General features: G+C 46.2%; 1 protein-coding gene and 1 pseudogene across 1 annotated transcript; one reads left to right on the top strand and one right to left on the bottom strand.

The window, feature by feature from the left end:
* Positions 1–5019: 5019 nt before the first annotated feature.
* LOC129478344 (spermatogenesis-associated protein 31A1-like) lies at positions 5020–11256 on the bottom strand. Its single transcript, XM_055269962.2, has 5 exons — positions 10941–11256; positions 9790–9900; positions 9162–9222; positions 8312–8907; positions 5020–7861 (listed from the first exon to the last, which is right to left on the bottom strand). The coding sequence occupies exons 1-5, from the start codon at positions 11170–11172 to the stop codon at positions 5286–5288; spliced, it is 3576 nt and encodes a 1191-aa protein (XP_055125937.2). The 5' UTR covers positions 11173–11256; the 3' UTR covers positions 5020–5285.
* Positions 11257–21260: 10004 nt separating this feature from the next.
* LOC129478343 (ubiquitin-conjugating enzyme E2 R1-like) lies at positions 21261–21959 on the top strand (annotated as a pseudogene).
* Positions 21960–24735: the final 2776 nt, after the last annotated feature.

Genomic DNA, 24735 nt, shown 5'->3' with positions numbered 1-24735 from the left:
CTAAAAGATCCTTGGTGTCAGCTATGCCTCTCTTAGAGAAAGGACTGTGACCCTGTCATCCTGTTGAATAATCTAGTGATATGCTTTAACAGCTATTGTTAAAATAGGTTTTACCAAGGCAAGGACAACAGTTTGCTTATGAGCAATGAGAAGTATGTAGTCTTACCACAGTGCACCCTTTGGAAAATGCTGCATATATAATTAGTGAGGCCCTTCATAATTCATTTTTATTGTACAAATGCTGATTAAATGTATGCCTTCTTCCACTCAAATGTAACGTGTCCCTTCCTCAATATATTTCATTAGGCTATGTGTATATCTCAAGCATAGATTAATTTGTTTTGTAAGATTTCAAAACATTCCTTTTTTAGCCCTGTAATGAATATAAAATGGATCCCTACTGCCTATCTTAGAGAATGCGCGTTTCATAGAACTAGTTAAAAAATAAATCCTTTTAAATTGCGCATCTGCTTAAGCTATGTTTGTGGAACATTAGGACTATGTCATGTCTTAGAAACATGTGTCATACTACTCTTTGAGGGCATTACTGCATTTAAAGGAATAAAATAATTTTATTAAGAAGTATAATTTTTCCAAGAGATACAATAAGAATATTGCTAGAGATTTGATCTATTTGTGAAAAATCTTTGCATGATTATTAGCTTGCTAAAAATAAAATGAACTCTGCAAACGTGATCTAAGCTGTTCTGTATGAAATTATGTGCTAGTTGCACAGTCCCCTGGGAGACCAGTGTGAGTCTAGATGCCTCTTTGCTGGTTTGTTTCATTTCTGGGGTTCATTTTCTAGAGGTTTTATCATATTTTCAAAGTACAGGAGTCAGGCATCTCAAATTCAGTCTTGTCCCCTCCAAACATTAAAAAATATATGACATTGATATAATTTGGCTGGATAATAACAAACTGAACAAATAAGATATTTTCTTTCATTGAAGGTTGGTAATATTTTCCTCATTTAAAAATTTTTGGTTGGGCACCGTGGCTCACGCCTGTAATCTCAGCACTTTGGGAGGCCGAGGCGGATGGATCACCTGAGGTCAGGAGTTCGAGTCCAGCTGGCCAACATGGTGAAACCGTCTCTACTAAAAATACAAAAATTAGCCCGGCATGGTAGTACATGCCTATAATCCCAGCTACTCAGGAGGCTGAGGCAGGAGAATCTCTTGAACACGGGAGGTGGAGGTTTCAGTGAGCCAAGATTATCCCACTGGACTCCAGCCTGGGCGACAGAGCAAGACTCCATCTCAAAAAATAATTTAAAAAAAATGAATTTTGTAAATTATGGGTCAGAATTCAAGCTAATGGAAACCTGTGGAAGAAAGAATTTTGCAGGCCTACCTGTGGAATCCATAATTCTTTCCAGAGGCAGCGATATTACAAAAAAAAGTGCAAGGATGTCCCCAAGCAGAAAACCGCCTTCATTGCAATGCTGACAGTATCTGGGTGTCCCAGGGTTCCTGGGGAGTGAGTGCAACTGATATCCCAGCTGCACTGCTACTGTGCTAAGTGGTTTTATATCCACTGAGAAGGACGTGTCAACAGGTGGCTGCTCAGGCCCCTAAAGAACGGATGGAAGTGAGGTCTCTGTGAAGCCTCTGGGCCAGATCTCTGAGGAGTATCTGTGAGGGGCATCTCACCCACGACGAGGATGCTGCGTGGGAGGCCTCAGTGCCAGGCTCCTGGTGAGAACTCTGAGTGAGGTCTCTGTGGAGCCTCCGTGTGAGGTTTCTGCGTGAGTTCTGTGTGGGAAGTCTCTGAAATCCGAGTCAGTTTCTGTACGAGACCTGTGAGGCCACATGAGGTCTCTGTGGGAGGACTCCATGGGGCAGCGAGAGGGCCCTGTTGTCTCTTGTGAGGCCTTTGCAGAAGGTCTGTGTGTGAGGTATCTTCCAGAGGTCTCTGTGGGGTCTCTATGGGAAGTCCCTGTGTGAAATCTCCGTGCTAGGTCTCTGTGTGAGGAGCCATGGGACTATCTGAAGTCCCTGTGAGAGGACCCTGTGAAAGCCCCACAAAATCTCTGTGTGGAATGTTTGAAGGAATTCTCTGTGAGAGGTTTCTGGGCAATGAGTGTGGAGCAACCTGAGACCTGTGTGTGAGGAATCTATTCAAGGTCTCTGTGGAGAGTGGGAGGTCTCCAGGCAAGGTCTCTGTGTGAGGAGGACTCTGAGAGAGCTCTCTGTGAGGCAGTGGGGGGTGCCGTGTGCCATTTCTGGGGCTGGAGGCTGGAGGTTGCAGTGAGCTGCATGGGTCTCCTCATGAGGTCCCTGTTTTATGACTCTGTGTGAAGTCTCTGAGGTCTTTGTGGGGTCTCTGTGTGAAATCTCTCTGTGAGAACCATGGAAGGTCTCTGACATTTGCGGGAGGTCTCTGTGGGACTGAGTGAGGTCTCTCAGTGTGGCCTCTGTTGTGTTCTTTGTGTGAGGACTCTGGGAATCTCTGTGTTAGGTCTCTGTGGGGCACCATGAGGTCTCTGAGAGCTCCGTGGGGTCTCTGTGGCAGTGAGAGGTCCCAGTATGCTCACTCTGTACGAGATGTCTCTGTGAGGTTCCTGCGGGAGGTCTCTGTGGGTCTCTCCATTGCTGGCCTCGCTGCATGTCATGGGAGGCTGAGCCGTAGAAGGGCTAAGGGCTTGTGGCTTCCTGTGTTCTTGCTGGCCTCTCATCGTTGCCTGTGGCGCTTCTCTCGGCCCGAGCCATGGGCTCCACGTCCAGCTCCTCCACATCCCAGGACCCACCTCTTGGTTTCCTGAGGGAACCCAGCAGCAGCCAGGCATGGCCCATCCTCAGTGGTCAAGGTCCCAGCTCTGTGCCACACTCTCTTGAGCTCCCGGGGGACCGGGGCTGCTCTCCGCTCCAGGTCCCAGCTGCTCCTGCTGATCCTGGCTCCGCTGTCACCGCTGGGCCCACCTTGGAGGCTGCTTCAGTTATCTGGGCCCCAGACAGGACCTGGCCCCTGGAGAAGCCACAGGCTGGGGACTGTGCCCACTGCCCCCTGCACCCCTGGTGCCGGCCAGTCCCACATGTTGGGGGCAGGGCCATTTCCATTGTCATCTAGATCAGTGGCACTGCCTGGCACAGGCCTCTCCACCATTGAAATGAGGCCCCCGGAACTGGGCCTCTTGCACGCCTGTATGTGGCACAAGGCAGAGAAAACTCCCTCTAGAGACCTGGCTCCTCCTGTCCCTGATTTGTGGAGACCTCCTGCTTTCCCATATGGACAGGGCCCAGAGAGGGGGAAAGCTGTGCGGAAAGCAGACGGAGACAGCAGGGACGGGCCCTGCCCTGCCCACACCCTGCCCATTCTGGACAGGTCACTTCCAGCTCCCTTGTGTGTTCAAATCCTGCCTGCCTGCATCTTCCCCTGCTGGTCTCTGGGGCAAGCAAGGATGTCAGGAACTAGGGGAGATTTGCTGTGTGACCCCCAGCTCAGCTGCTGGGCCCTTGTAAGTCACCACCTCTCCCCAGGGAGCAGTCCTGGGGCTACGTGTATATTAAAGGTCACCAGACTCTGACTCATGCCTGGGGTTCTCTAGTCCTTGCTTTTTCACCTACCGTCAACACATCCTTTAAAAAATTCAATAGGTGGGCCAGGCACCATGGCTCATGCCTATAATCCTAGCTCTTTGGGAGGCCGAGGCCAGTAGATCACCTGAGGCCAGGAGTTCGAGACCAGCCTGGCCAACATAGCAAAGCCCCGTCTCTACTAAAAATATAAAAATTAGTCAGGCATGGTGGTGGGTGCCTATCATCTCAGCCACTTGGGAGGCTGAGGCAGAAGAATGGCTTGAACCCAGAGGCCGGAGTTTGCAGTGAGCCGAGATTGCACTACTTCACTCCAGCCTCGGAAAAGAACAAAACTCTGTCTCAAAAAAAAAAAGTTCAATAGATTATTATGTGCAAGCTTATCAAAGATGTTAAGAAATTCATCTTCCTTATTCACTTTGCCTTCTCACTAATATGGCCCTCTGTGTTGGGGGTAAATGTGGTCTTTCTAGGTCTGTGATCTGGGAGCTGGAGCAGGGATGGACCCTGGGGTGGGGCCAGGATGAGACACTAGGCCCCCTAGGCCTGTCTGAGGGGTTGGAATGTCAGAGTCTCCTGGGTCGCCGCACCACTTATGACTCCCTCACACACACCACTTCACCTCCTTTTCAGTTCTCTGTCTGCATCCTACAGAGTCCCACGATCAGAAGCCTCTGCACACACAGGCATACCCTACTCCATTCACCCAGAACTACTCTGAAGCTGAGAGACACGTAGGTGAGATAGACAAAGGCCGGTAACCCAGGAGCAGGGTCATTCACTCATCTGGGGCAGGGGAGTTCATGGCCCTCAGTAGCCTCCATGGCCCCCCCGGGCTCCAGACCCCACCTACACATGCACAGAGCTGGAAGGTCTGTCCCCACTGCCACTCCAGAGTGCGAGAAAGGGAGAGACAGTGGGATGGGGACTCCGTGCTTCACATGTTGGCTGAGCTAAGAGGGCCCATCTCCATCCCAGCCTTTGTCAGGGAGAGAAGGGGCTTCGCAGGGCAGACATTACCTATTCTCCACCAGGATACCCAGGGTCAAGACTTCTCCCCCTTCTGAACTCAGAGCCCAGCACTCTCCCACCTAAACTTCCACTATTTTGTGACACAAGAAGCTACTGGGCTGTGGCACTTCCTGGAGCCTGCATGGAGATGTTCAGCCCTGTGACATCTCTGCAAACCTTCTCCCTACAGCTGCATAAAGTTTGAGGTAGACAGTAGTAGTGGAAAGATGAGTTGAACCTTATTTCAGAGTGGGATCTTCAAAGGTTTATCTCATCTTGTTTTTAGAGTTTTTTGTTGTTTGTGTAAAGACAGTATTACAGAAATCTAAGGTTCAGTGAAGGAACTCAGGATGAAGGTGGGCTTACAGCACCACTGTCAGCATCCCTCCATGTCCTGTCGCTTCTAGAAACCAAGCTCACACCAAGCATGGCACAAATAAAAGCCATCATCCTCTTATGAATTAAAAACCATATATATTGTGGAATATTAAATGTTCTGCATGTACTAACATGAGAAAATATTTTTTCTCTACAGAGTGAATTTTTTCTTAGGGACTTGTTTTTCTCTAGGGAAGGCTAAAAAAGAATTTGTGACTGACAAAATCAGATACCTTCCCAAAGAAGACAGTGCTTTGGACAGTGGTGATGGTGGCTGGAGGCACTGGGTGTCTTTGGCCAGTGCTGAGGGGGACTGACTGGGGATACAGCTTTCTTGGGGAGCAAGAGTTGGGGATGTCACAGGCCCCATTGTTCATTGTTGCACCGGACACTTTTCAAGGGCTGCTGATCTCTGATTTGCCTCTCTCTGTTGAGACAACCCTGGCTCTTGAGAGTGGCTTGTTGATTGCTGGCTGCATAGCTCAGTATTCTGCTGTGTTCTGAGTGGAAGAGGTGCCTGTGGTTGCAGGGAACCCCACAGACGGGGGCTTGAAACTCCCGTTTGTGCTGATTTACCTTCGAGGCATGGTGCGCATGGCAAAGTGACATTTTCTCCTCCAGTATGTGTCCAACTGCTGTCATGAGCTCCTGAGCTTCAGCACTGCTGCTGTACACACGTGATCTCTTTTTTACTGTTTTTTGACTCTCAGCAGTGACTGGTGCTGGCTTACATTTTTTCTTTGAAAAAGCCCACTGAAAAAATTGGTTGATGTTTTCTCCAAAGTGGCTTACTGAAGGAGGCTGTTTCTTTGATGGCAGTAGCTGGATGCCTTCATCCTGATGGGTGTCTTCTGTTTTCCTGACTGGGGTAACTTGAGGAGTCCTCAATCCTTCAAGCCTCTCTTCATGTTTTTCTAAGTTTTCATGTTTTTCTAAGCCCTCGTAGGGCTTCCTAGAGTTCTCATTCTTGTGAGTAGAGGGAAACATCGGCCTTTGGCTCTCGCATGAGCCTTGACAGTTTGGGTTCTTGACCTCCTTGTGCCCCAGGTTGCTGTTGCTCCTTCTGGCTGCCGTGAAGTCACGTAGCTCCAGGGAAGCCCCCATGTTCCCAGTAGGCATGCTCTGGAGATGGCCCTGGGGCACCTGAGAAGCCAAATTCTCTGAAGCATGGGGCAGAACAGATGCTTGCCCATCTGGAAGGAGCACAACAGTGGCAGAAACTTGAGGCTGAGTCTCTGACTTCGTGGCCATTCCAGGCTCAAATTCACTAACAACCTCCTCCCTAAGGCACAGCTTTCTTGGATCTTGGGAGACAGACACTGTAGGGAGTAGAGAGCTTTTGCTGGTCCCTGGAGCCTCAAAACCACGCACATCCTCACTTGTGGCTTGGAGGTTTGCCAGCATACAGGTTCCCAAGGGGACTCTGGGTTGTGGCACTGCCTCCCTGGTCTCTCCAGCCTTTGAAGATTGGGCTCCTAAGCTCCTGCTCTGCTGGGTGCTGCCTGTGAGGCTGTATGTGAGGGGCTTAGATGGCCACCTGCCCTCCTGTCCAGCTGAAGGAGCCTTCAAGGGCCCATGACCATTCCAAGATGGCATCCCTTGTGGGGCCATCTGGAACTGCTCACCTGCAGGTGAGGAGGCCAGAAGACTCTCTGGCGTGTGAACAGATGCTTTGGTCAGCACCTGCTTTCTCAGACTTGCCATTGGTGGCTTTCTAAGGGACGTGGCCACCTCAACTTTTGAGCCAGTCCCAGATTCACAGGTGGCTGAGGAGGGATTGGCAAGCTGTGTAAGGGACAAGGATGAAACCTTTTCCAGTTTAAAGCACTGAATGGGCTTGAGGACTGTGAGGGGTAGACCCCACCTGTGTTTGGCCCATAACCTCACAATGTGGGCTCCCAGCACCTGCTGAGCACACGGCTCGAGGAAGGAAAGCACCTGGGCTGTGTTCACACAGGCTTTCCCACTTTCCGGGGCTGCTAGATTGCTGGTTTTCACGTGGGTGTTGGGCACGGGAAAAGCCTGGTTGGCAGCAAGCCAGGATCGATGCACAGTCAGGGGGACCAAGCCCTCGTTGGTCTGGCTCAACCTTCTGCCTATGTGGGCTTTCAGGAGGTTTTCTATACGATTCCTCTCTGTGCATCTTAGTAAATCACTTCCCGAGTCACTACTCAAGGGCTTCCTCAAGATCCTTTCCGACTCCTCAGAGGTGTCCCTCAGAACCTTCCCTGGGAAGCTTTCCATGCCCCTGGATAGATTTTGCGGGGTCTGCCTCAGAATTTGCCCCAGATGTGGGCACGGGTCCTTCTCTAGCTGGAACTTCACCTTCTGTGCCCCCTTGCTGCTTTCGCCTGTGGACATGGAGGACTGCCAGGGCCTGGGTTTGCCCTTGGCCTGACTTGTCCCTGGCGATTCGTCCCCAAGCTGCATCAGATCCGGAGACTCTTGGATCCTTCCCAGGTTGCCCCAGTGTCTGATGATCCACTTTTTTATGTGTTGCTCCAGTTGTCTCTGGAGTTCAGGACTGACTGGAAAGTTCTCAGGCAGAATGGATGTCAAGCTTTCCTGAGGAAGGTTAGGAGTGGGGACACTACAGATGTCCTGAGATTTTTGGACCCTAGAGGGTAAAGCCAACCCACCTTCTAGTTGTTTCCTCACCAAAGGCCATTCAGGGTGCTGAGTTTCAGGTAGGGAGAGAGCTTGCACTTTGTTCTGTGATGCAGGGCAAGCTACTCCAGTGTTCTTAATCAGGGATGGAAAAGCAGGAGATAGGACTGGGAAAGAGGATTGAAGATGGGCCTGAGCCTCAGCCTGAGCCATAGGTGTGGGCCGGAATTGGGGTGTGGATGAAATAAAGGGTTGGGGCTCGGGCCCCAGATGGGACAGGGGCTGGGCCTGGAAAAGCAGTGGGGACAGTGTAGTATCCGTTTGAACTGGGCAGACATTGGACATTTCATTGAACAAGAAAGGAGGAGACTGTAAAGTATAAGACCTGTCAGTTACCCAGGCATTAGCCACCAGGGACTCGCTGTGCAGAGAGGGGAGGCCCCAGAAAAGCTGGCTATGCTTCCGAAAACTCTCCTGCAATAGCCTAGGATCTGAGAGCTTCTGAGGACTGGGCAGCTGTTTCGAGTTCTCTCCCATGTTCCAGAAGGGTTTCGGGGTTGTGGTGTCCTGCTCAGCATCCAATTTCACTAAATTTCCCAAAGAGCTTAAGTGCTTTTCTGGGGTCATTTGGTCTGTAAATGATCCATCATCTTCTTTTTCTTTCCAAATGTTGACCTTGGCTCTTTCTGTGACTTGTATCCCCACGGCATGCTGGCCATCAGAGCTGAGCAAAAATGGGCTACCAGCTTCCATCTGACAGGTCTCTGGTGGGTGGCGGGAAAGATGATCTTTCTGGACTGATGAGTTGAAGGCGCACCAGGTTCTGGTTGTCTCCTGCCACCAGGAGGAGGCAGAAACACGACTGACTGAGCCGTCAAGGCCTGCGATGGCTGGGACAGAAGCTGCCAAATCTCCATGTGGAGACAAGCTTTGAGGGACGGTGCCCAGTGGAAGTGCTGCCTCAGGGGATGGAGTCATCAGTGTGGAGCCCCGCAGTGGGGGAGCAGGGAAACCTTTCAGAGGAGGCGGAGAGCAGGCCAGAGGATCAGGCGTGTGTGGTGGGTGAGGGAAAAGTGCAGGTGGCTCGGGTGAGGGCTGTTCTAGGGGAAGGGAAGGTTCTGGTGGCTGGGAGGCACTTAGGGAGGAGACTGAGGTGGTCCTTGGGCCTGGTGATGGGGTGGAGGCCAGATCCTGAAGATGCTTGGCTCGAGGATCCGGGGAAGCTACCGGGGAGAGAATGGGAGCAGCATCTTCCATAGGCTCATGAGAGGACGGGGAGGCTCCATCAGGTGCTCTTCTGCCCACCTCACCTGGGAGGTCTGGACCGGAGAGCTGAGAAAGGCCACCTTTGTCAAGGTATGGACCCAGGAGGCTGCAGGAGACAGGAGGCATGAGCTGCAGCCAGGAGCAGGTGGGGCCGAAGAGCAGAGTGGGCGCTTGGGCCACAGCGCCTCCACCACCCCACACCCTGAGTTGCCGATTCTCCTGCTACCCCTCACCCCAGGGTTGTACTCCCATCCTCTACCCCCCAGGTCTCCCCATCCCAGGTCAGCTCCAGGCTGCCTATGGCCCTGGGGTCGCATCCCAGCCCTGGTAGGAAGGATGAGGGAGGGGGAAGTGCCTCACCTCTGCAGGTGTGAAAGCAGGTCCCAAGTCTCCTCCAGGCCTCTCGGGCACTCTCTACAAGCTGGAAATCAGGAGACCGGGTTAGGGCAGTGAGGGAGGGGCCTGGGATCTCACAGGAGGCTGAGTGGCTGTTTCTTCAGGGAAGACCATGGGGAATTAGACCCTGGAACCCACACATCTGTGTCCAAAGCCACATGGCCCAACGGTAATAGCAAGGCATGGAGGGCGGGGCTTTGTCATTCACAAAGGGCTTCCACACACGGACCCCCCACCCCCACAGTCCTCACAACTGCCCTGTGGGGAGAAAGGACTGGGGTGGTCTCAAAGAGCTATCAGCCTTAGCAGAGTTGAACAGCTGTTCCCAGGGAGCAGGAGGCCCCCTCACCCCCCTCCGCATCCAGGCAGGCATTGGTCTCCCCAGGACACACACACTGCCCCCTGCTGGGTAATGCCCAGTCCCTGGCCCACCATGGCTTCATTCCGGCATGGAATCTGAGAAGGACCCGGGGTTCTGATTTCCTTCCTAGGAGCCCCCACCTCAGGCTTCTTCAACTGACTTCTTCAGAGTCAGTTCCCTCCGGGACAGACGAGATCAAATTAACTCTAGTGTGCCCTGGCAGAGCCTTACCTCTCAGACTGTGGTTTTTCATCCTGCCTCTGGGCCTCCCCCTCCACCGTACTGGACACCGGGAGACACGATGACGCTGGGAGACAAGAAACCGCGAGGAGCTGGGACCGGCTCTCCCTCTCCGCCCCCAGCCCAGCCGCAGCACGCTGCACTCACGAACCGCATGGCTGTCTTAGTCTTGCTCAGGGAGCTCTGTGTGCTTCCTCCCACTCATGTTTAAATGGATGACAAACTCCTTTTCTTCTTAGAAAAACAGGAAGAGGGGGCCGGGCGTGGTGGCTCACGCCTGTAATCCGAGCCCTTTGGGAGGCCGAGGCGGGTGGATCACCTGAGGTCAGGAGTTTGAGACCAGCCTGGGCATGGTGAGACCCCGTCTCTACTACAAATACAAAAATTAGCCAGGCGTGGTGGCGGGCACCTGTAATCCCAGCTACTCAGGAGGCTAAGACAGGAGAATAGCTTGAACTCGGGAAGCAGAGGTTGCAGTGAGCCAATATCTCTCCATTTCACTGCAGCCTGCACGACAGAGCGAGACTCCATCTCAAAAAATAATAAAATAAAATAAAATAAAAATAGCACACACACACACAGGGATTTTCAATATGAGGTCCACCACGGACGCCGTCAGTCCCTGTTCCTCCTCTCCAGGAACACCCAGGCTCAGGCCCGCAGGCACTGCTGAGCTGTCAGGTAGGATTCTGCTTCCCAGGAGACCAGAGGAGATGTCAGGCCCCGGTGGGAGGCCCTGGGGGGCCCAGCACAGGCCCCAGATCACCCTACACACAGGAGGGTGGGCCCCGAGCCACCTGCCGCAGAAAGTGGCTCATGAGCCAGGGCTCAGGGCCTGGTCTCCGATAGGGACCTCCCCAGTCTCATGACCGGTCCTGGGGCTGAGTCCAGGGGTTTGATTTTGCCTTGATGTCTCCTGCGCTCCCCCACAGATGGACTGAGAGCTTGGGATGGAAATCCCAGTACACGATCTGCCCCTACCAAGCCCTGGCTGCCCTGCCTCTCCCTGGAAGCATGATGTTCTGGTGTCTTCTGAGACTTCCCATCGCAGAATTCTCTCCACTGGATTTGGAAAAGTGGAACTAATAATAAAAAGAAAGGAGAGAATCAAGCTCTGTGGGTTTGAACTGAGAGCTCCTTACCTTTCTCTTCCCAGGCAATCGTGAGGGGGGGGTCGTCACAACGGAGGTAAGAGAAGTAGGGGAGTAACAGAAAGAATAACCCCAGGGCAAACACCAAGGTGAGGAGGATATCCAACACCCATGGTGTGGGGCTGGGGGCGTTCAGCGATGAGGCGCTAAGTAATTTTAAAGGAAAGGGAAGATTCTCCATGTGAATAGGCGCATTGCTTTCAAGCAACTGAGCTCTGGGCATCCCAGTGGAGACTAGGGACTGGGGCCCAGGCCTGTGTCACAGAGCTGGGGCCTTGACATCACAAAGGGCTCCTTTGTTGGGGAGGGGCAGTGGGAGGGGGAGGGGTGGTGGGAGGGGGGGCAGAGGGCGGGGAGGTGCAGAGGGAGGGGGAGGGGCAGGAGGAGTGGGAGGCTAAAGCACAGCCCCTCTCCACCCCACAAGCCGGGGATCCCCCCACCCTCCCACCTTCCACATCCTTCCTTCCCACTAAGTTTTGTCAGTGATAGAACTCAGCCAATTTTCTATTCTTTCTCCCTGGGACATAGATATTACCTGGTTCCTTTAATCTATTGGAGACGGTGGCTTGAAGTTACATATTTTATAGCCCTTGAAAATCTGAAGTTCTGAAATTTTGGCTATGTACCAGGGATTTTTATTCTCAGAATCTCGTTCGTCCTCAACTCCAGGTTTCCCACACAATGTTTTTGTCTTGTATCAATACAGAGACAAAATGTAAATTTCTTTTACTTTTATTTAGTTTTGCAAATTTTGAATAGTAAGTTTTAAAAAATTATTTCTATCTCACTTTCAATCAAAGGGACCTACGCACATACAATTAAGATTTTTTTATCTTTTAAAATTTTATGTACTTATGTATTCATTTTATTTTAAGTTTCAGGATATATGTGAAGGACATGCAGTTTTCTCACATAGGCAAATGTGTACCATGGTGGTTTGCTGCACCTATCAACCCATCACTTAGGTATTAAACCCAGCACGCATTAGTTATTTTTCCTGAAGCTCTCTCTACCACCGGCCCTCCCCCGACAGGTGCCAGGGTGTGTTGTTCCCCTCCCTCTGTCCATATGTTCTCATTGTTCAGCTCCCACTTGTAAGTGAGAACACGGGATATTTGGTTTTTTGTTCCTGTGTTAGTTTGCTGAGGATAATGGCTTCCAGCTTAATTACACACATTAATAAGTGTGTAATGAAACATCCCCTTTTTAAATTTATGTTCATTTCAATAGATATGGAAATAATAGAAAATGTGTCTGACATCAAATTCCTGGGAAGTACAGTCAAAAAAAAAAAAACCATATCTTTAAAAGTATTTGAATAAGTAAATGTTGCAGCCAAACCATATCACTTGTTAAAAATGCACATGTTAACCATTGTATCAAAACCATATATAAGCTTAGATAATCAATTTCAGTCAGATTATTCCTTTTATTCTTTAAATGATGGAGAACAGTATAGCCATAGGCTTGTGGTGACAATTTTTCCCTTGAATGAATGAAAAGATGAATTTATTTTTCTCAAAGAATTCTGTACCATTATGGGAATAAAAGATCAGCAGTTGTAACAGGGAACAGCCAAAAAGCCTGAAATAACATTGCTGTTAAGAATTAGCTGTTACAAAATCGCCCCAAGAAATCTCAGTGCTCCACAAACTTCACATGGCTGAAGGCCATAATTATTATAAAAGTTGAACTATGTTAATTCAGAGATCACTGTCATTACTACTCTCAAGTATCCAAGAGTCATGCATAATCCCAGAACATCACGTACCTAATCAGAAATGGAGAAGTAATGTCCTTTTGAATTTTATACCTCTGGGGCTGCCCATAAAAATCTTAGGATTTTGAGCTCCTGGAGGGTCATGATGTTTACTTCTATTCTCTTTGTGTCCACAAACATCTAAGATATCAGTGATGTTATTAACTAATTTGCTGACAAAGGAGAAATCGAATAAAATTTAAATATATTTACTCTGAAAGTAATAAAATTTAAATATATTTACTCTGAGTACATGATCTTTAGAATAAACTAATTTTTCAGTGATTCATTCTGCACAATTGTAAATCTTTTTTATAGTAACCTCAGTTTGCATGACTTTAAATGGGAAAACTCACATTTTAAATGTATAATGAAACATCCTCATTTTTTATTTGAGTTCATTTCAATAGATATGGAAATAATAGAATATGTCTCTGATGTCAAATTCCTGGGAAGTACAAGCAAAAAAAAAAATACCAGATCTGTAAAGTATTTGAATAAGTAAATGTTGCAGTCTGTACGTTATCAGTTAGCTATGATACAAAAAACAATGCATGGCAGTTGCTTGTCAATTTTGTGATTTATTCAGAAACGTACATCTCTGCACACACTTACAGTTTTATGCAGTAAAGCCAAATGTCAAAAGCACTGATGTTACTCAAAGGAAATGTTAAGGAGCTAAGGCTCACCCCAAATTCCTTCACAAACCCATCCAATCCTGTGAGTGTTGAGTGGCCTTCACGTCGCAGCCTGCATCCTGACAGCCCCTGTGAGACCCATCCCGCTTCGTGGAATGTGAGTCAGCAGCTCAGAGAAGGGCAAGGACATCTACATAATTGGCTTGAAATATTCAACTTTTCAAAATTTTATATTTTTATACATATAAATATGTGTTCTTAAAATGTATTTTTGTTGTTCTATCCGAAGAGAAGTGCAATAATTCTTTAAAAATAGTTCTAAACAGACCAGGGCTGTGGCTCACACCTGTAATCCCAGCACTTTGGGAGGCCGAGGCAGGCAGATCACGAGGTCAGGAGATCGAGACCATCCTGGCTAACACGGTGAAACCCTGTCTCTAATAAAAACACAAAAAATTAGCTGGGCATGGTGGCGGGCACCTGTAGTCCCAGGTACTCAGGAGGCTGAGGCAGGAGAATGGTGTGAAGCTGGGAGGCGGAGCTTTCAGTGAGCTGAGATCCCGCCACTGCACTCCAGCCTGGGCGACAGAGCGAGACTCCGTCACAAAAAAGAAAAAAAGTTTCTAAACAAATGATGAAAATAAGAAACTGAATACAGTTACAAACAATGAATTTAATCATTAGTTTCTTCTACTTTATACTATATGTGAATTTTGTCTAGAAAATACAGCATAAAAGAAAAACCAAACGTTGAGCATTACTAAAGTAAAAATGTTGAATGGAATACTTTATTATTTATTTATTTGTTTGTTTGTTTATTGAGACATTGTCTTACCCTGTTGCCCAGGCTGGAGTGCAGTGGCATGACCATGGCTCACTATAGTCTTGAACTTTCATGTTCAAGCTATCCTCTGACCTTAGCCTCCTGAATAGCTGGAACTACAGGTGTATGCCACCATGCCTGGCTAATTAAAAATAATTTTTTTTTTTTTTTTTGTAGAAACAAGCTCTCACTATATTGCCAGGGCTGGTCTCAAACTGCTGGGCTTAAGGGAGCCTCCTATCTTTGTCTCCCAAAGTACTGGGATTATAGATGTGAGTCATCAGGTGTCACCTGAGTGATATATTTTAATTATGTACCTAGCACTTGAGTTTCAAAGTTTCCACTCTCCAAGAATTTTCATAAGGTCAGTTTAATTATTAATAGCATGTTTTACAATTATAGAGTTAATGCATAAATACAGTAAAACAAAACAAAATGTGAAACTACAGAATTGTATGAAATAAAAAATAAGAATATTTCTTCTTCTGTCTCTATACATTTTCCATCTCTACCATGTTCAACGTATTTTTATTACTATTATTATTAAAAATTTAAAGAATATACAAAAGGAAATAAATAGCATAATGAATGAATAGTATAATTAACTCATTGACCTAATTCCCAGCTTCAGTTTTAGACAGTCCTGATTCCTCTGATCTCACTTCCCTGACATAGATTTATTGAAGAGCATTTCTGGCATCCTATCATTTCATCCATGAATATTTTAGTATCCATCTCCAAAGGGTAAGGATCCCCTTTTTAAAATAATACATGTAAAAAATTAGCCAGAATTACTTTCTTTTAACCAAAATCCAGTCTCTGTTCAAATTTCTCTGATTGTCTTACTTTTTTTTTTTTTTTTTTTGAGATAGAGTCTCACTCTGTCACACAGGCTGGAGTGCAGATCTCTGCTCACTGCAACCTCTGCCTCCTGGGTTCAAGTGATTCTCCTGCCTCAGCCTCCCAATTAGCTGGGATTACAGGCGCCCACCACCATGCCTGGTTAATTTTTTGTATTTTTAGTAGAGACGGGGTTTCACCATATTGACATGTTGGCCAGGCTTGTCGGCCAGGCTTGATCTCCTGACCTCAAGTGATCCCCCCACCTCGGCCTCCCAAAGTGTTGGGATTACAGGTGTGAGCCACGGTGCCTGGCCAGTCTTACATATTTTTTCACACCATTTTTCTTTTTTTAAAAAAGCAGAATCCTTGTACGGATATTATGATGGACTGCAGAGTCTCTAAAGCATTCTTCATTCTTATTCTTCCCCTTCCATCTTTTTTTTCCATGCAATTCGTTAAAGAAACTAGGACAGAGTCCACAGTGTAGATTTTTATGATTGTGTCGTCACTGTTGTGTCATTTAACACGCCACTCTGACATCAGTATTTTCTGTGAAACCCACATGTCAGGGGTGTTGGGCAGATTTGTTTGCTTCTGGGTTTGTGTTTCCAACACTCAGACTCAGGACCTGGTAACAATCCGCTATAGCAGTTCGTAACTATTTGCTTGATTTTGACTGAACACCAGAGGGCAGTGCAGGTGGACACCAAGAGCATTGCTGTCAACACACAGAGGCCTGTGGGCACAGGGATCCTGCACTGCGAGGCCAAAGCTCCCTTCTCTGCTCCCAAGCAATCTCTTTCCCTCCTCTGAAGGACAGCCACATACTCTAAGTCCTAACCTCTGGAGTGCACTAATGACCAAGAGGTGCATGAGCACCAAATGTGAGAGGACAGGAGTCTGGAAACCTAGCACAGGAGTCTTCTCAGAACCTTAGGGCATTCCTACTGTTGTGAGGGTAGGAGAAGAATGCCTAGCTAAGGAAACAAATATTTAGTGTCCAATATGAATAAGTGCCATGGGGAAGAATAAAGCAAGGAAGGGCAAGAAGATGCCCAGGATGGACAAAGAAGCTCTCATTGATAAAGAGATATTAGAACACACATCTGAAGGTAGCGAGACAGTCAGCCTTTCAGATATCTGGAGCAAGCTTGTTGCACTAAGAGGAAAGAGCAGGTGCAGAGGCCCTGGGGCAGGAACATGCTAGTTGTGTTTGAGGGGGGCAACAAGCTGTTGTAACTGGAACAGAGAGAGAAGGGGGAAGATGGTAGTGAATGAAATCTGAAAAGCAACAGATTATGTAAGATTTTTAGGCCATTATAAGGACTTTGGCTTTTACTCCTGTGAATCAGAAAGCTACGTGACTGGAGTGGGGTAGTGCTTTACTAAGAGGAGCAGTGCTCTCTAACAATTTTTAAAGGATCACTCTGGTTGCTGAGTTACAAATACATAGAATGTGTCAGCTGGGAGATCAATAGGGAGGTGATTGCAATCATCTGGGGTGGCTGCTACACTCTGTCTTAGAAACTTGAATGGTTCATGCTTTTTATTTTAGGCAAGTTCATCACCATTTGCTTTTCAGATACTTAATGAATCTTTCAGTCTATTTAGAGAATAAGGCATGTGTTGAAATGATCAGTACACGGTATTAGAAAATGGAAGGCCGTGAGTATAATAATGGAGGCGCCCTTAGGGGCAAAGTGAGGCCAGGAGAGGAAGGGACTGCAGCCAGCTTGGCAGGTGAGAATGGCATATGACAGGCCTTCCTTGAGATGGTCACAAATACAGTCTTATCAGTTTTCACAAATAAAACCTTACAAATTCTCACTGATAAAATGCTACAACATATCTTATACCATATGCCAATTTAAGATAGGTTTTACTCCAATGAGTTAGGTTATCTGTAAATAACACATGGTCAAATCCCGTATGTATGTGTAGCAAATACTTTCTCAGTGTCCTGTTGTTTTTAATCCAGCATGTTCCACCAGCCTGGCCTAGGCTAGGGCTGGCACCTAGATAGTCATTAGGGTAAGTGTGTGTTTGTTTTGGGGTGTGTGTGTGTGTGTGTGTGTAAGACTCATTGGCTCTACTCCAGGGCCCCTCTAACAAAATTTCTGGAGGTGGGAATCAAGTGTGATACTGATTTGGAAACCACCAATTCAGTTCACAGTCTTCTAGTCCAGTCTGTAACAGCTGCCTTCATGACAAACTGAATGTTGAAAGCTGTGGAAGGTGCCGGTAAATAAAAATAGAGGTGGAGGAAAAGGCATTTCAGACAAAGGGGATAGAGCACTAAAAAACATAGGAGTCAGACCGGATTGGTTATGCAGTGACTTCTGATGGCCTTTGCAAGTGTTCAGTGACTGGATTTGCCTGGAATGTGGGGTTCAGGGTCCTTGGAAGAGAGTGGGTAGAAATAAGGTTTTGGAGTGTGTGAAATTAGATTGTGGAGGGCCTCACATGTTGAGCAAAGGACACTAAAGTTTATTTTCTAGGTAATTGGGAGCCAATCAAAATTTTTAAAATGAATGATGACACCACAGAACTATGGTTCAAGAACTCCACACATCTGACAGTCATGTGTAACAATAACTGTTGTGTTATGAGTCCAGAGATGAGAAAGCTTTCTGCAGTCATTCAGGAGAGAGGGGGTTGGGTGCTTAAATAGAAATAGGCCACTGGGATGTGTAGGTTGGAATGAATGTGAGAGACAGAAGACATGAAGAGCAGAAGAGAAAGGACAAGGTCAAAGGTGGCACTGGGGTTTTAAATACAGGAAATTGGGATGATGAACCAGCAGCCTTAGCAAGATACAGAAGAAAAAAGAAATTTAGGAAAAACGTAGTATGGGTCAGCCAGATTTGGGGATGCCGTTGCCATAACCAACTATAACCAATGGAAGATGATTTAACAGAGTTGTAAGTATCTTGAAGCCAACGGTCTTTTAGATGAGAAACAGTCTTTCATTTTCAAATTTAAAACTTTATTCTTAAAATGTATACATTTAATCCAGAATAACCTATGGATATGTATTGAATAAATGTGTTCATTTTAAATTTATATCTGATTTGTAGTGTCCCATTTCACTATAGTTTTCTGAAGAAATCTCAGTTCTTTATGCAAACTGTATCGTAATAGTCAAGAATTTAAGATTACTTTCACGTTCAAGGTCCTATCTCCAATTATCCTCTTGTTTAACACGATTGCCTTTTGACCTACTTTCCATCTTACCATTAACATTATTTTTTTAATTATCCTGAATCAAATTTCGATTTAAGAAACTCCAAAAATAACAAAAATTGGAAACAGCCTATAACATTTTAGGAAATCAAGAAATATATTTAATTGTAACACCCAGTTTCATACTCCACAAGAGAAAAATAAAGCAAAGCCTGATCAAGACGTTCCTATAACACAACTCAATCACCTTTGAGCCTTTATTCTTTACCAGTCTCTCTATTCTCTGTGCCTATTTTCTACCCTCCCTGAGCAGAAATTTAAGTGTCACATTTTGCCAAGCCTCCATTACGTGAGTAATGAGTGCTTACATATATTGATATCCCCTGATTTTCTGTTGGTGAAGTTTCCAGGAACATTCATTCTTTTGGGAGGAGTAGAGACTCACGTAAAGGTCATGCTATGTCTCTTCATCTTCCATCCTTCAGAGACTACTGGTGGCCAGAACACCTATGTGGGAGAGTGGGTATGGGAATTGGGGTGTGTGGATAAACTCTGTTCGGGAGAGGCTCTCAAGGATCTGTGAGTCAGAGGAGTCACCTATCTTTAGGGTTGCACAAATCTAGCACCTTTTATGAAAACTGCATTCACCCAGAATGTGAAAAGAAAAAAGGATAGCTGAGAACTTTTAAAATTCAGCAACAGACACCTGCCCACGAATCAAAGAAGCTCAGAGAACACCAGATCCTACTTTCCTACTGTCATAAATTAGGTAGTTATTTTATTAAAATAAAAAGATAGGGCTGGGCGCTGTGGCTCACACCTGTAATCCCAGCACTTTGGGAGGCCGAGGCGGGTGGATCACAAGGTCAGGAGATCGAGACCATCCTGGCTAACACGGTGAAACCCTGTCTCTACTAAAAATACAAAAAAATTAGCCGGGAGTGGCAGCGGGTGCCTGTAGTCCCAGCTGCAGGGGAGGCTGAGGCAGGAGAATGGTGTGAACCTGGGGGACGGAGCTTGCAGTGAGCCGAGATTGCACCACTGCACTCTAGCCTGGGCAACAGAGCGAGACTCTGTCTCAAAAAAAAAAAAAAAAAAGATAGAAAATAACATTGAACTTGAAGGACACTTTACTCCAAATGGACCTAAAAGACACATACAGAAACTTCACCCAACAGCAGCAGAATACACATTCTTCTCAGGGACACATAGAACATTCTGCAGGATACACAACAGGTTAGACCACAAGACAAATCTTTGCAAATTTAATATTAGAGTTATATCAAGTACCTTTTCAGACAACAATGATATGACACTAGAAACCAACAATAGAAGGAATTCCAGAAAATGTACGAATATGTGGAAATTAAGCAACATGGTGCTGAACCACCAACAGGTGAATGAAGAAATTAAAATTAAAAGAATTAAGCAACATGCTCTTGAACAACCAATAGGTCAATGAAGAGATTAAACAAGAAACGTAAAAATATCTTGAGAAAAACAAAAATGGAAACACAACATACCGAAACTTATGAGATGCAGCAAAAGCATTTCTAAGAGGAGAGTTTATAGCAATAAACATCAACAGCAAAAAGAAGAAAGATCTCAAATAAACAACTTAGTATTATGCCTCAAGGAAATAGAAAAAGGAGAACAAATTCTTCCAATGTTAGCAGAAGGAAATAAAGTAATAAAGATCAGAGCAAAAATAAGTGAAATGAAAACTAGAAAATGACACAAAAGATGAACAAAACTAAGTTTCTTAAAAATATAAAACCAATAATCTTTTAGCTAGACGAAGAAAAAAGGAAAGAAGACTCAAATAAAATTAGAAATGAAAAAGGAGACATTATAACTGATACCACAAAAATACAAAGCATCATAAGAGACTATTACAATTACATGCCTTTACAAAAATCATTTTTTCATTGGCAGCAACAGTGGAAGATGTTACGCTAAAAGAAATAAGCCAAGCCAAAAAAGACAAAAACTGCATGTTCTCACTTATATGTGGAATCTAAAATAATCAAACTGAAAGAAGCAGAGAGCAGAATGGTCCTTAGCAGAGGCTGGAGGTGTGGGGTGGAATGGATAGATACTGGTCAAAAGGTACAAAGCCTCATTTATACAAAAGCAATAATAAGGTTTTTTTTTCTTTGAGATATATTGCAAAACGGTGAAAACAGTACATAGTAAAGAATTCCACATTTTAAAAATCACTAAGATAGTAAATTTCAAATGCATTCCCCATTAAAAATGACAAGTATTTGAGGTGGTGGATGCTAATTAGCTTGATATAATTATTCCAAATTGTATTCATAAATTATACCATCACTTTGTACTCCATAAATATACACAACTATGATTTGTCAATTTACAATTTAAAAATAAAAATTAAAGCACAAGAAAACACAACACATGTGTGTGTACCTATGCATGTGTGCGTCCATGTAAGTGCATACACACACACCCTCGCCTCCATTACTTTCCAAAATGGACAAATGTGCAATTATTTTGACTTAGGCTCCAAATATCTAATCTGATTCTAATATTTCCTTGCAGAATTATCAGTGGCCACTTGAGAAAGGAAGGGCTAGCTGGCAGACTACATCAGCTCAGGATTTTTAAAAGATGACTTTTTAATTTGTGTGTGTGTGTGTGTTTGTTGTTGTTAATGAGAGTTGGAGGTGATGTTCATCAGCAATGGAAATGAAGTCTGGTGGTCAATGCTTCCACACTGTCTAAACCCTGCAGCTGAAAATAATGGGCGTTATTCATCCGTAAACTATGTTTATATGGTCTTTACATCCATAATTCTCTATATCTTGTGCTGTCTGATATAAGAGAATTCAGAAGAAATTCTCATAAAGCAAGTTGCCTCTTTAAGAGTTATCAGTCCAGAGCTGGGGGAGCGCTCGGGGTTCCCGGCGGCGGAGCAGAGGAGGAGGCAGGCGGCGGCCGTGGTGGCTCCCCCCCCGGACGGTACGCGGCCCGGCCCATCTCGCGAACTCGCGGTGGTCTCGCGACCCCGCGCGCCGCCGACCCCGGGCCCCTCCGCCGCCGCCATGGCTCGGCCTCTAGTGCCCAGCTCGCAGAAGGCGCTGCTGCTGGAGCTCAAGGAGCTGGTCGAGGGCTTCCGCGTGACACTGCTGGACTACGGCGACCTGTACAACTGGGAGGTGGCCATCTTCGGGCCCCCAACACCTACTACGAGGGCGGCTACTTCAAGGCGCGCCTCAAGTTCCCCATCGACTACCCATACTCTCCACTGGCCTTTCGGTTCCTGACCAAGATGTGGCACCCTAACATCTACGAGACGGGGGACGTGTGTATCTCCATCCTCCACCCCCCGGTGGACGACCCCTAGAGCGGGGAGCTGCCCTCAGAGAGGTGGAACCCCACGCAGAACGTCAGGACCATCCTCCTGAGTGTGATCTCCCTCCTGAACGAGCCCAACACCTTCTCGCCCGCCAACGTGGACGCCTCCGTGAGGTACAGGAAGTGGAAAGAGAGCAAGGGGAAGGATCGGGAGTACACAGACATCATCCCGTGAGGGCGGGCGGGGGCGTCACGGGAGGAGAGACTCAGATCCGGCCTGCACCCCAGCCCCTGGTCCCGTGGCCGCCCAGCCCCACCATCCTGGTGAGGGTGGCGGAGCTTCCTGGTGCCCATTTACAGGGTGCCAGTCACGGATGGAGGCTGGGCCGAGTGGCGGAAGGTCCAGCTAGGTTCAAGCCCAGCTTCTTGCCCCTTTTCCTCCTTTTTTTTTTTTTTTTTTTGAGACAGAGTCTGGCTCTGTCACCCAGGCTGGAGTGCAGTGGTGTGATCTCAGCTCACAGCAAGCTCAGACTCCCGGGTTCATGCCATTCTCCTGCCTCAGCCTCCCGAGTAGCTGTGACTACAGGCGCCCGCCACCGCGCCCGGCAAATTTTTTGTATTTTTAGTAGAGACGGGGTTTCACCGTGTTAGCCAGGCTGGTCTCGATCTCCTGACCTCATGATCCACCCGCCTCGGCCTCCCAAAGAGCTGAGATTACAGGCGCGACCCACTGCGCCCGACCTTTTTTTTTTTTTTTTTGGAGACAGAGTTTTACTCTGTCACCCAGGCTGCAGTGCAGTGGGGCGATCTCGGCTCACTGCAGCCTCCACTTCCCGGGTTCGAGCAGTTCTCCCCCTTCATTCTCCCGAGTAGCTGGGATTACAGGTGCCCACTACCACACTGGGCTAATTTTTGTAATTTTTAATAGAGTTGGGATTTCACCATCTTAGCCAGGCTGATCTCAAACTCCCGACCTCAGGTGATCTCCCCGCCTCGGCCTCCCAAAGTGCTGGGATGACAGGCGTGAGCCACTACACCTGGCCTGGTGGTTTATGTTTTCATAGATTCTTCCAGGCTTTTCAGTTTAACGCATGTCCTTGCTTTAATGAAGAAATGGGGTCGTGCCGTGTGTGCCCAGTGACTGTTAGTCAGGGAACATGTGTCCATGCTTTAATGAAGAAAAGGGGTCGTGCTGTGTGTGCCCAGTGATTGACTGTTAGTCAGGGGTGTTGGCCTTGCTCGTGTCCGGAGTGCGTCCCTGCAGGCTCTTGGCCTGGCGAGCTCTGGGTATGGCTGTGCAGCCGCCTCCCGGCGCCTTCTGTACCTGCGGTCCACTTCGCCTGCGTGGCTGTGTGTGGTGACCCAGGGCTCTCCCTCTCCTCCCGTCACCCTCGTGCCCCAGAGCTGAGCCCCACAGCCCCTTCTCTTGGGTGCCTGTGTTCACATGAATGTGTAAACACGTGCGTGTCTGTGTACAAACACGAGGCTTTCTCTATGGGTTGACGGCCTTAACGGTTCCTGCTCGTCCTGTTACGTAGAGACCCTTCCTATCCATTTTTTTTTTCTGAGTGAAATTGCATAGATTTCCTCACAGAGGCCTCACCTACTTTTGTTGGTATTTTGTATAAGCAGAATCTTAAAAACAATCTTTAAAATATTGCACACATAAAAAAAAGAGTTATCAGTCACGTTTCACTAGAAAAGTATAAAACACAAAGTTACAATAAAATGACACTATGGGGAAATAAATTCGACAGAGACAGCTGATATATATGAGGTTGTAAACAAAAGGAAAAACCGGGCTTTAGCATGGATTTGTTCTGTTGGTGTAAAGAAAGAAAGAAAGAAAAAAGTAAATCAAATTCTACTTTGTTGTTTATTTGGAAAGGATTTATCCTATCTTAAAAAATACTACAGGGGGAATTTTGGTGACTTCTAAGCTCGTTACTTTCTGAAGAGCTCATGATAGTTCTTATTCATTTAGTGTATTCAAATACAACACTTTATCTCACAATTGTTGAGGGGGTACAAATGTAAGTCTTCAGAGAATGATATAATCATTAGAAATACATCAAGGAATAAGTACAATAAGGCAAGTAAATTTACTGATGTCCCATCAGAGATAAGTGGGACATTGCAAATTAACAACAATGGAGGAACAAACCACAGTTTATTTTCTTACTTTATGAGACATCCTTTTTGAATTTTTAAAAATTATAGAGAAGTATCTTTAAGTTGGTGTAGCTGCTTAGTTATTCAAAAGGAACTTATAAAAATTAGAAGCAGCCCACTTCATTATTTTTCACAATAATAACCAATATGAAACTTTTTCTGGAAGACTAAAATCTTACCACAAAAAAATTAAGCAGAAACATTGGCACTCCTTATATAAATACAGCCTATTTTGAAATGGTATGTTTTTAAATTTTTACAAACATTTTCACTTTCAGATAATTTCACATGTGCATAAAAGTTGAAAAAACATGCAAAGAACTCCCATATACCTACCCTTTACCCAGGTTTATCAATTGTTAACATTTCATCACACTTGTTTATTCTAGATAGGTATTGATATAGATATACACACACTTTTTTCTGAATTATCTAAGAGCAAGATGCAGACAGTATGCCCCTTTATTTCTATACACTAGTGTAGATTTCCTAGGAACAAAGTCATTCCTTTAAGGAGGAAATTTAGTGAGGCTTTCTGCAGTAAATGACATTCTGAGCCAGCTGATTTGGACTTGTGACCAATGTGAGGGACTATTTAACTTTGTGTTTTTTTATCTCCTTTCTTTACACCCAGTTATATTGTTTTCTATTTCGTTTACTTGCATAAATATCAGATTTGTCCATGTGATTTATCAAGTTTATCAGAATATCAACTTGAATCTTTTCTCTAACATTGATCTAAATATCTCAGGACAATCCCATCCTTCCTTCTCTCCTTTATTCCATTTGCAAAGTTAAAAAAAAAAGCCTCAATTATGGCATTTCAGTATTCATAGTAGTACAGATAATACATTTATATCAAGGAAAAGAAACGCATTTTAGGCCAGGCACGGTGGCTCACGCCTTTAATCCCAGTACTTTGGGAGGCCAAGGCGAGCGGATCACGAGGTCAGGAGGTGGAGACCATGCTGGCCAACATGGTGAAACCCCGTCTCTACTAAAAATACAAAAATTAGCTGGACGTGGTGATGGGCGCCTGTAGTCCCAGCT

This window comes from Symphalangus syndactylus, chromosome 3 (genome assembly GCF_028878055.3).
Source record: "Symphalangus syndactylus isolate Jambi chromosome 3, NHGRI_mSymSyn1-v2.1_pri, whole genome shotgun sequence".
Taxonomy (NCBI): domain Eukaryota; kingdom Metazoa; phylum Chordata; class Mammalia; order Primates; family Hylobatidae; genus Symphalangus; species Symphalangus syndactylus.
This window is presented reverse-complemented; position numbering and strand designations above follow the sequence as displayed.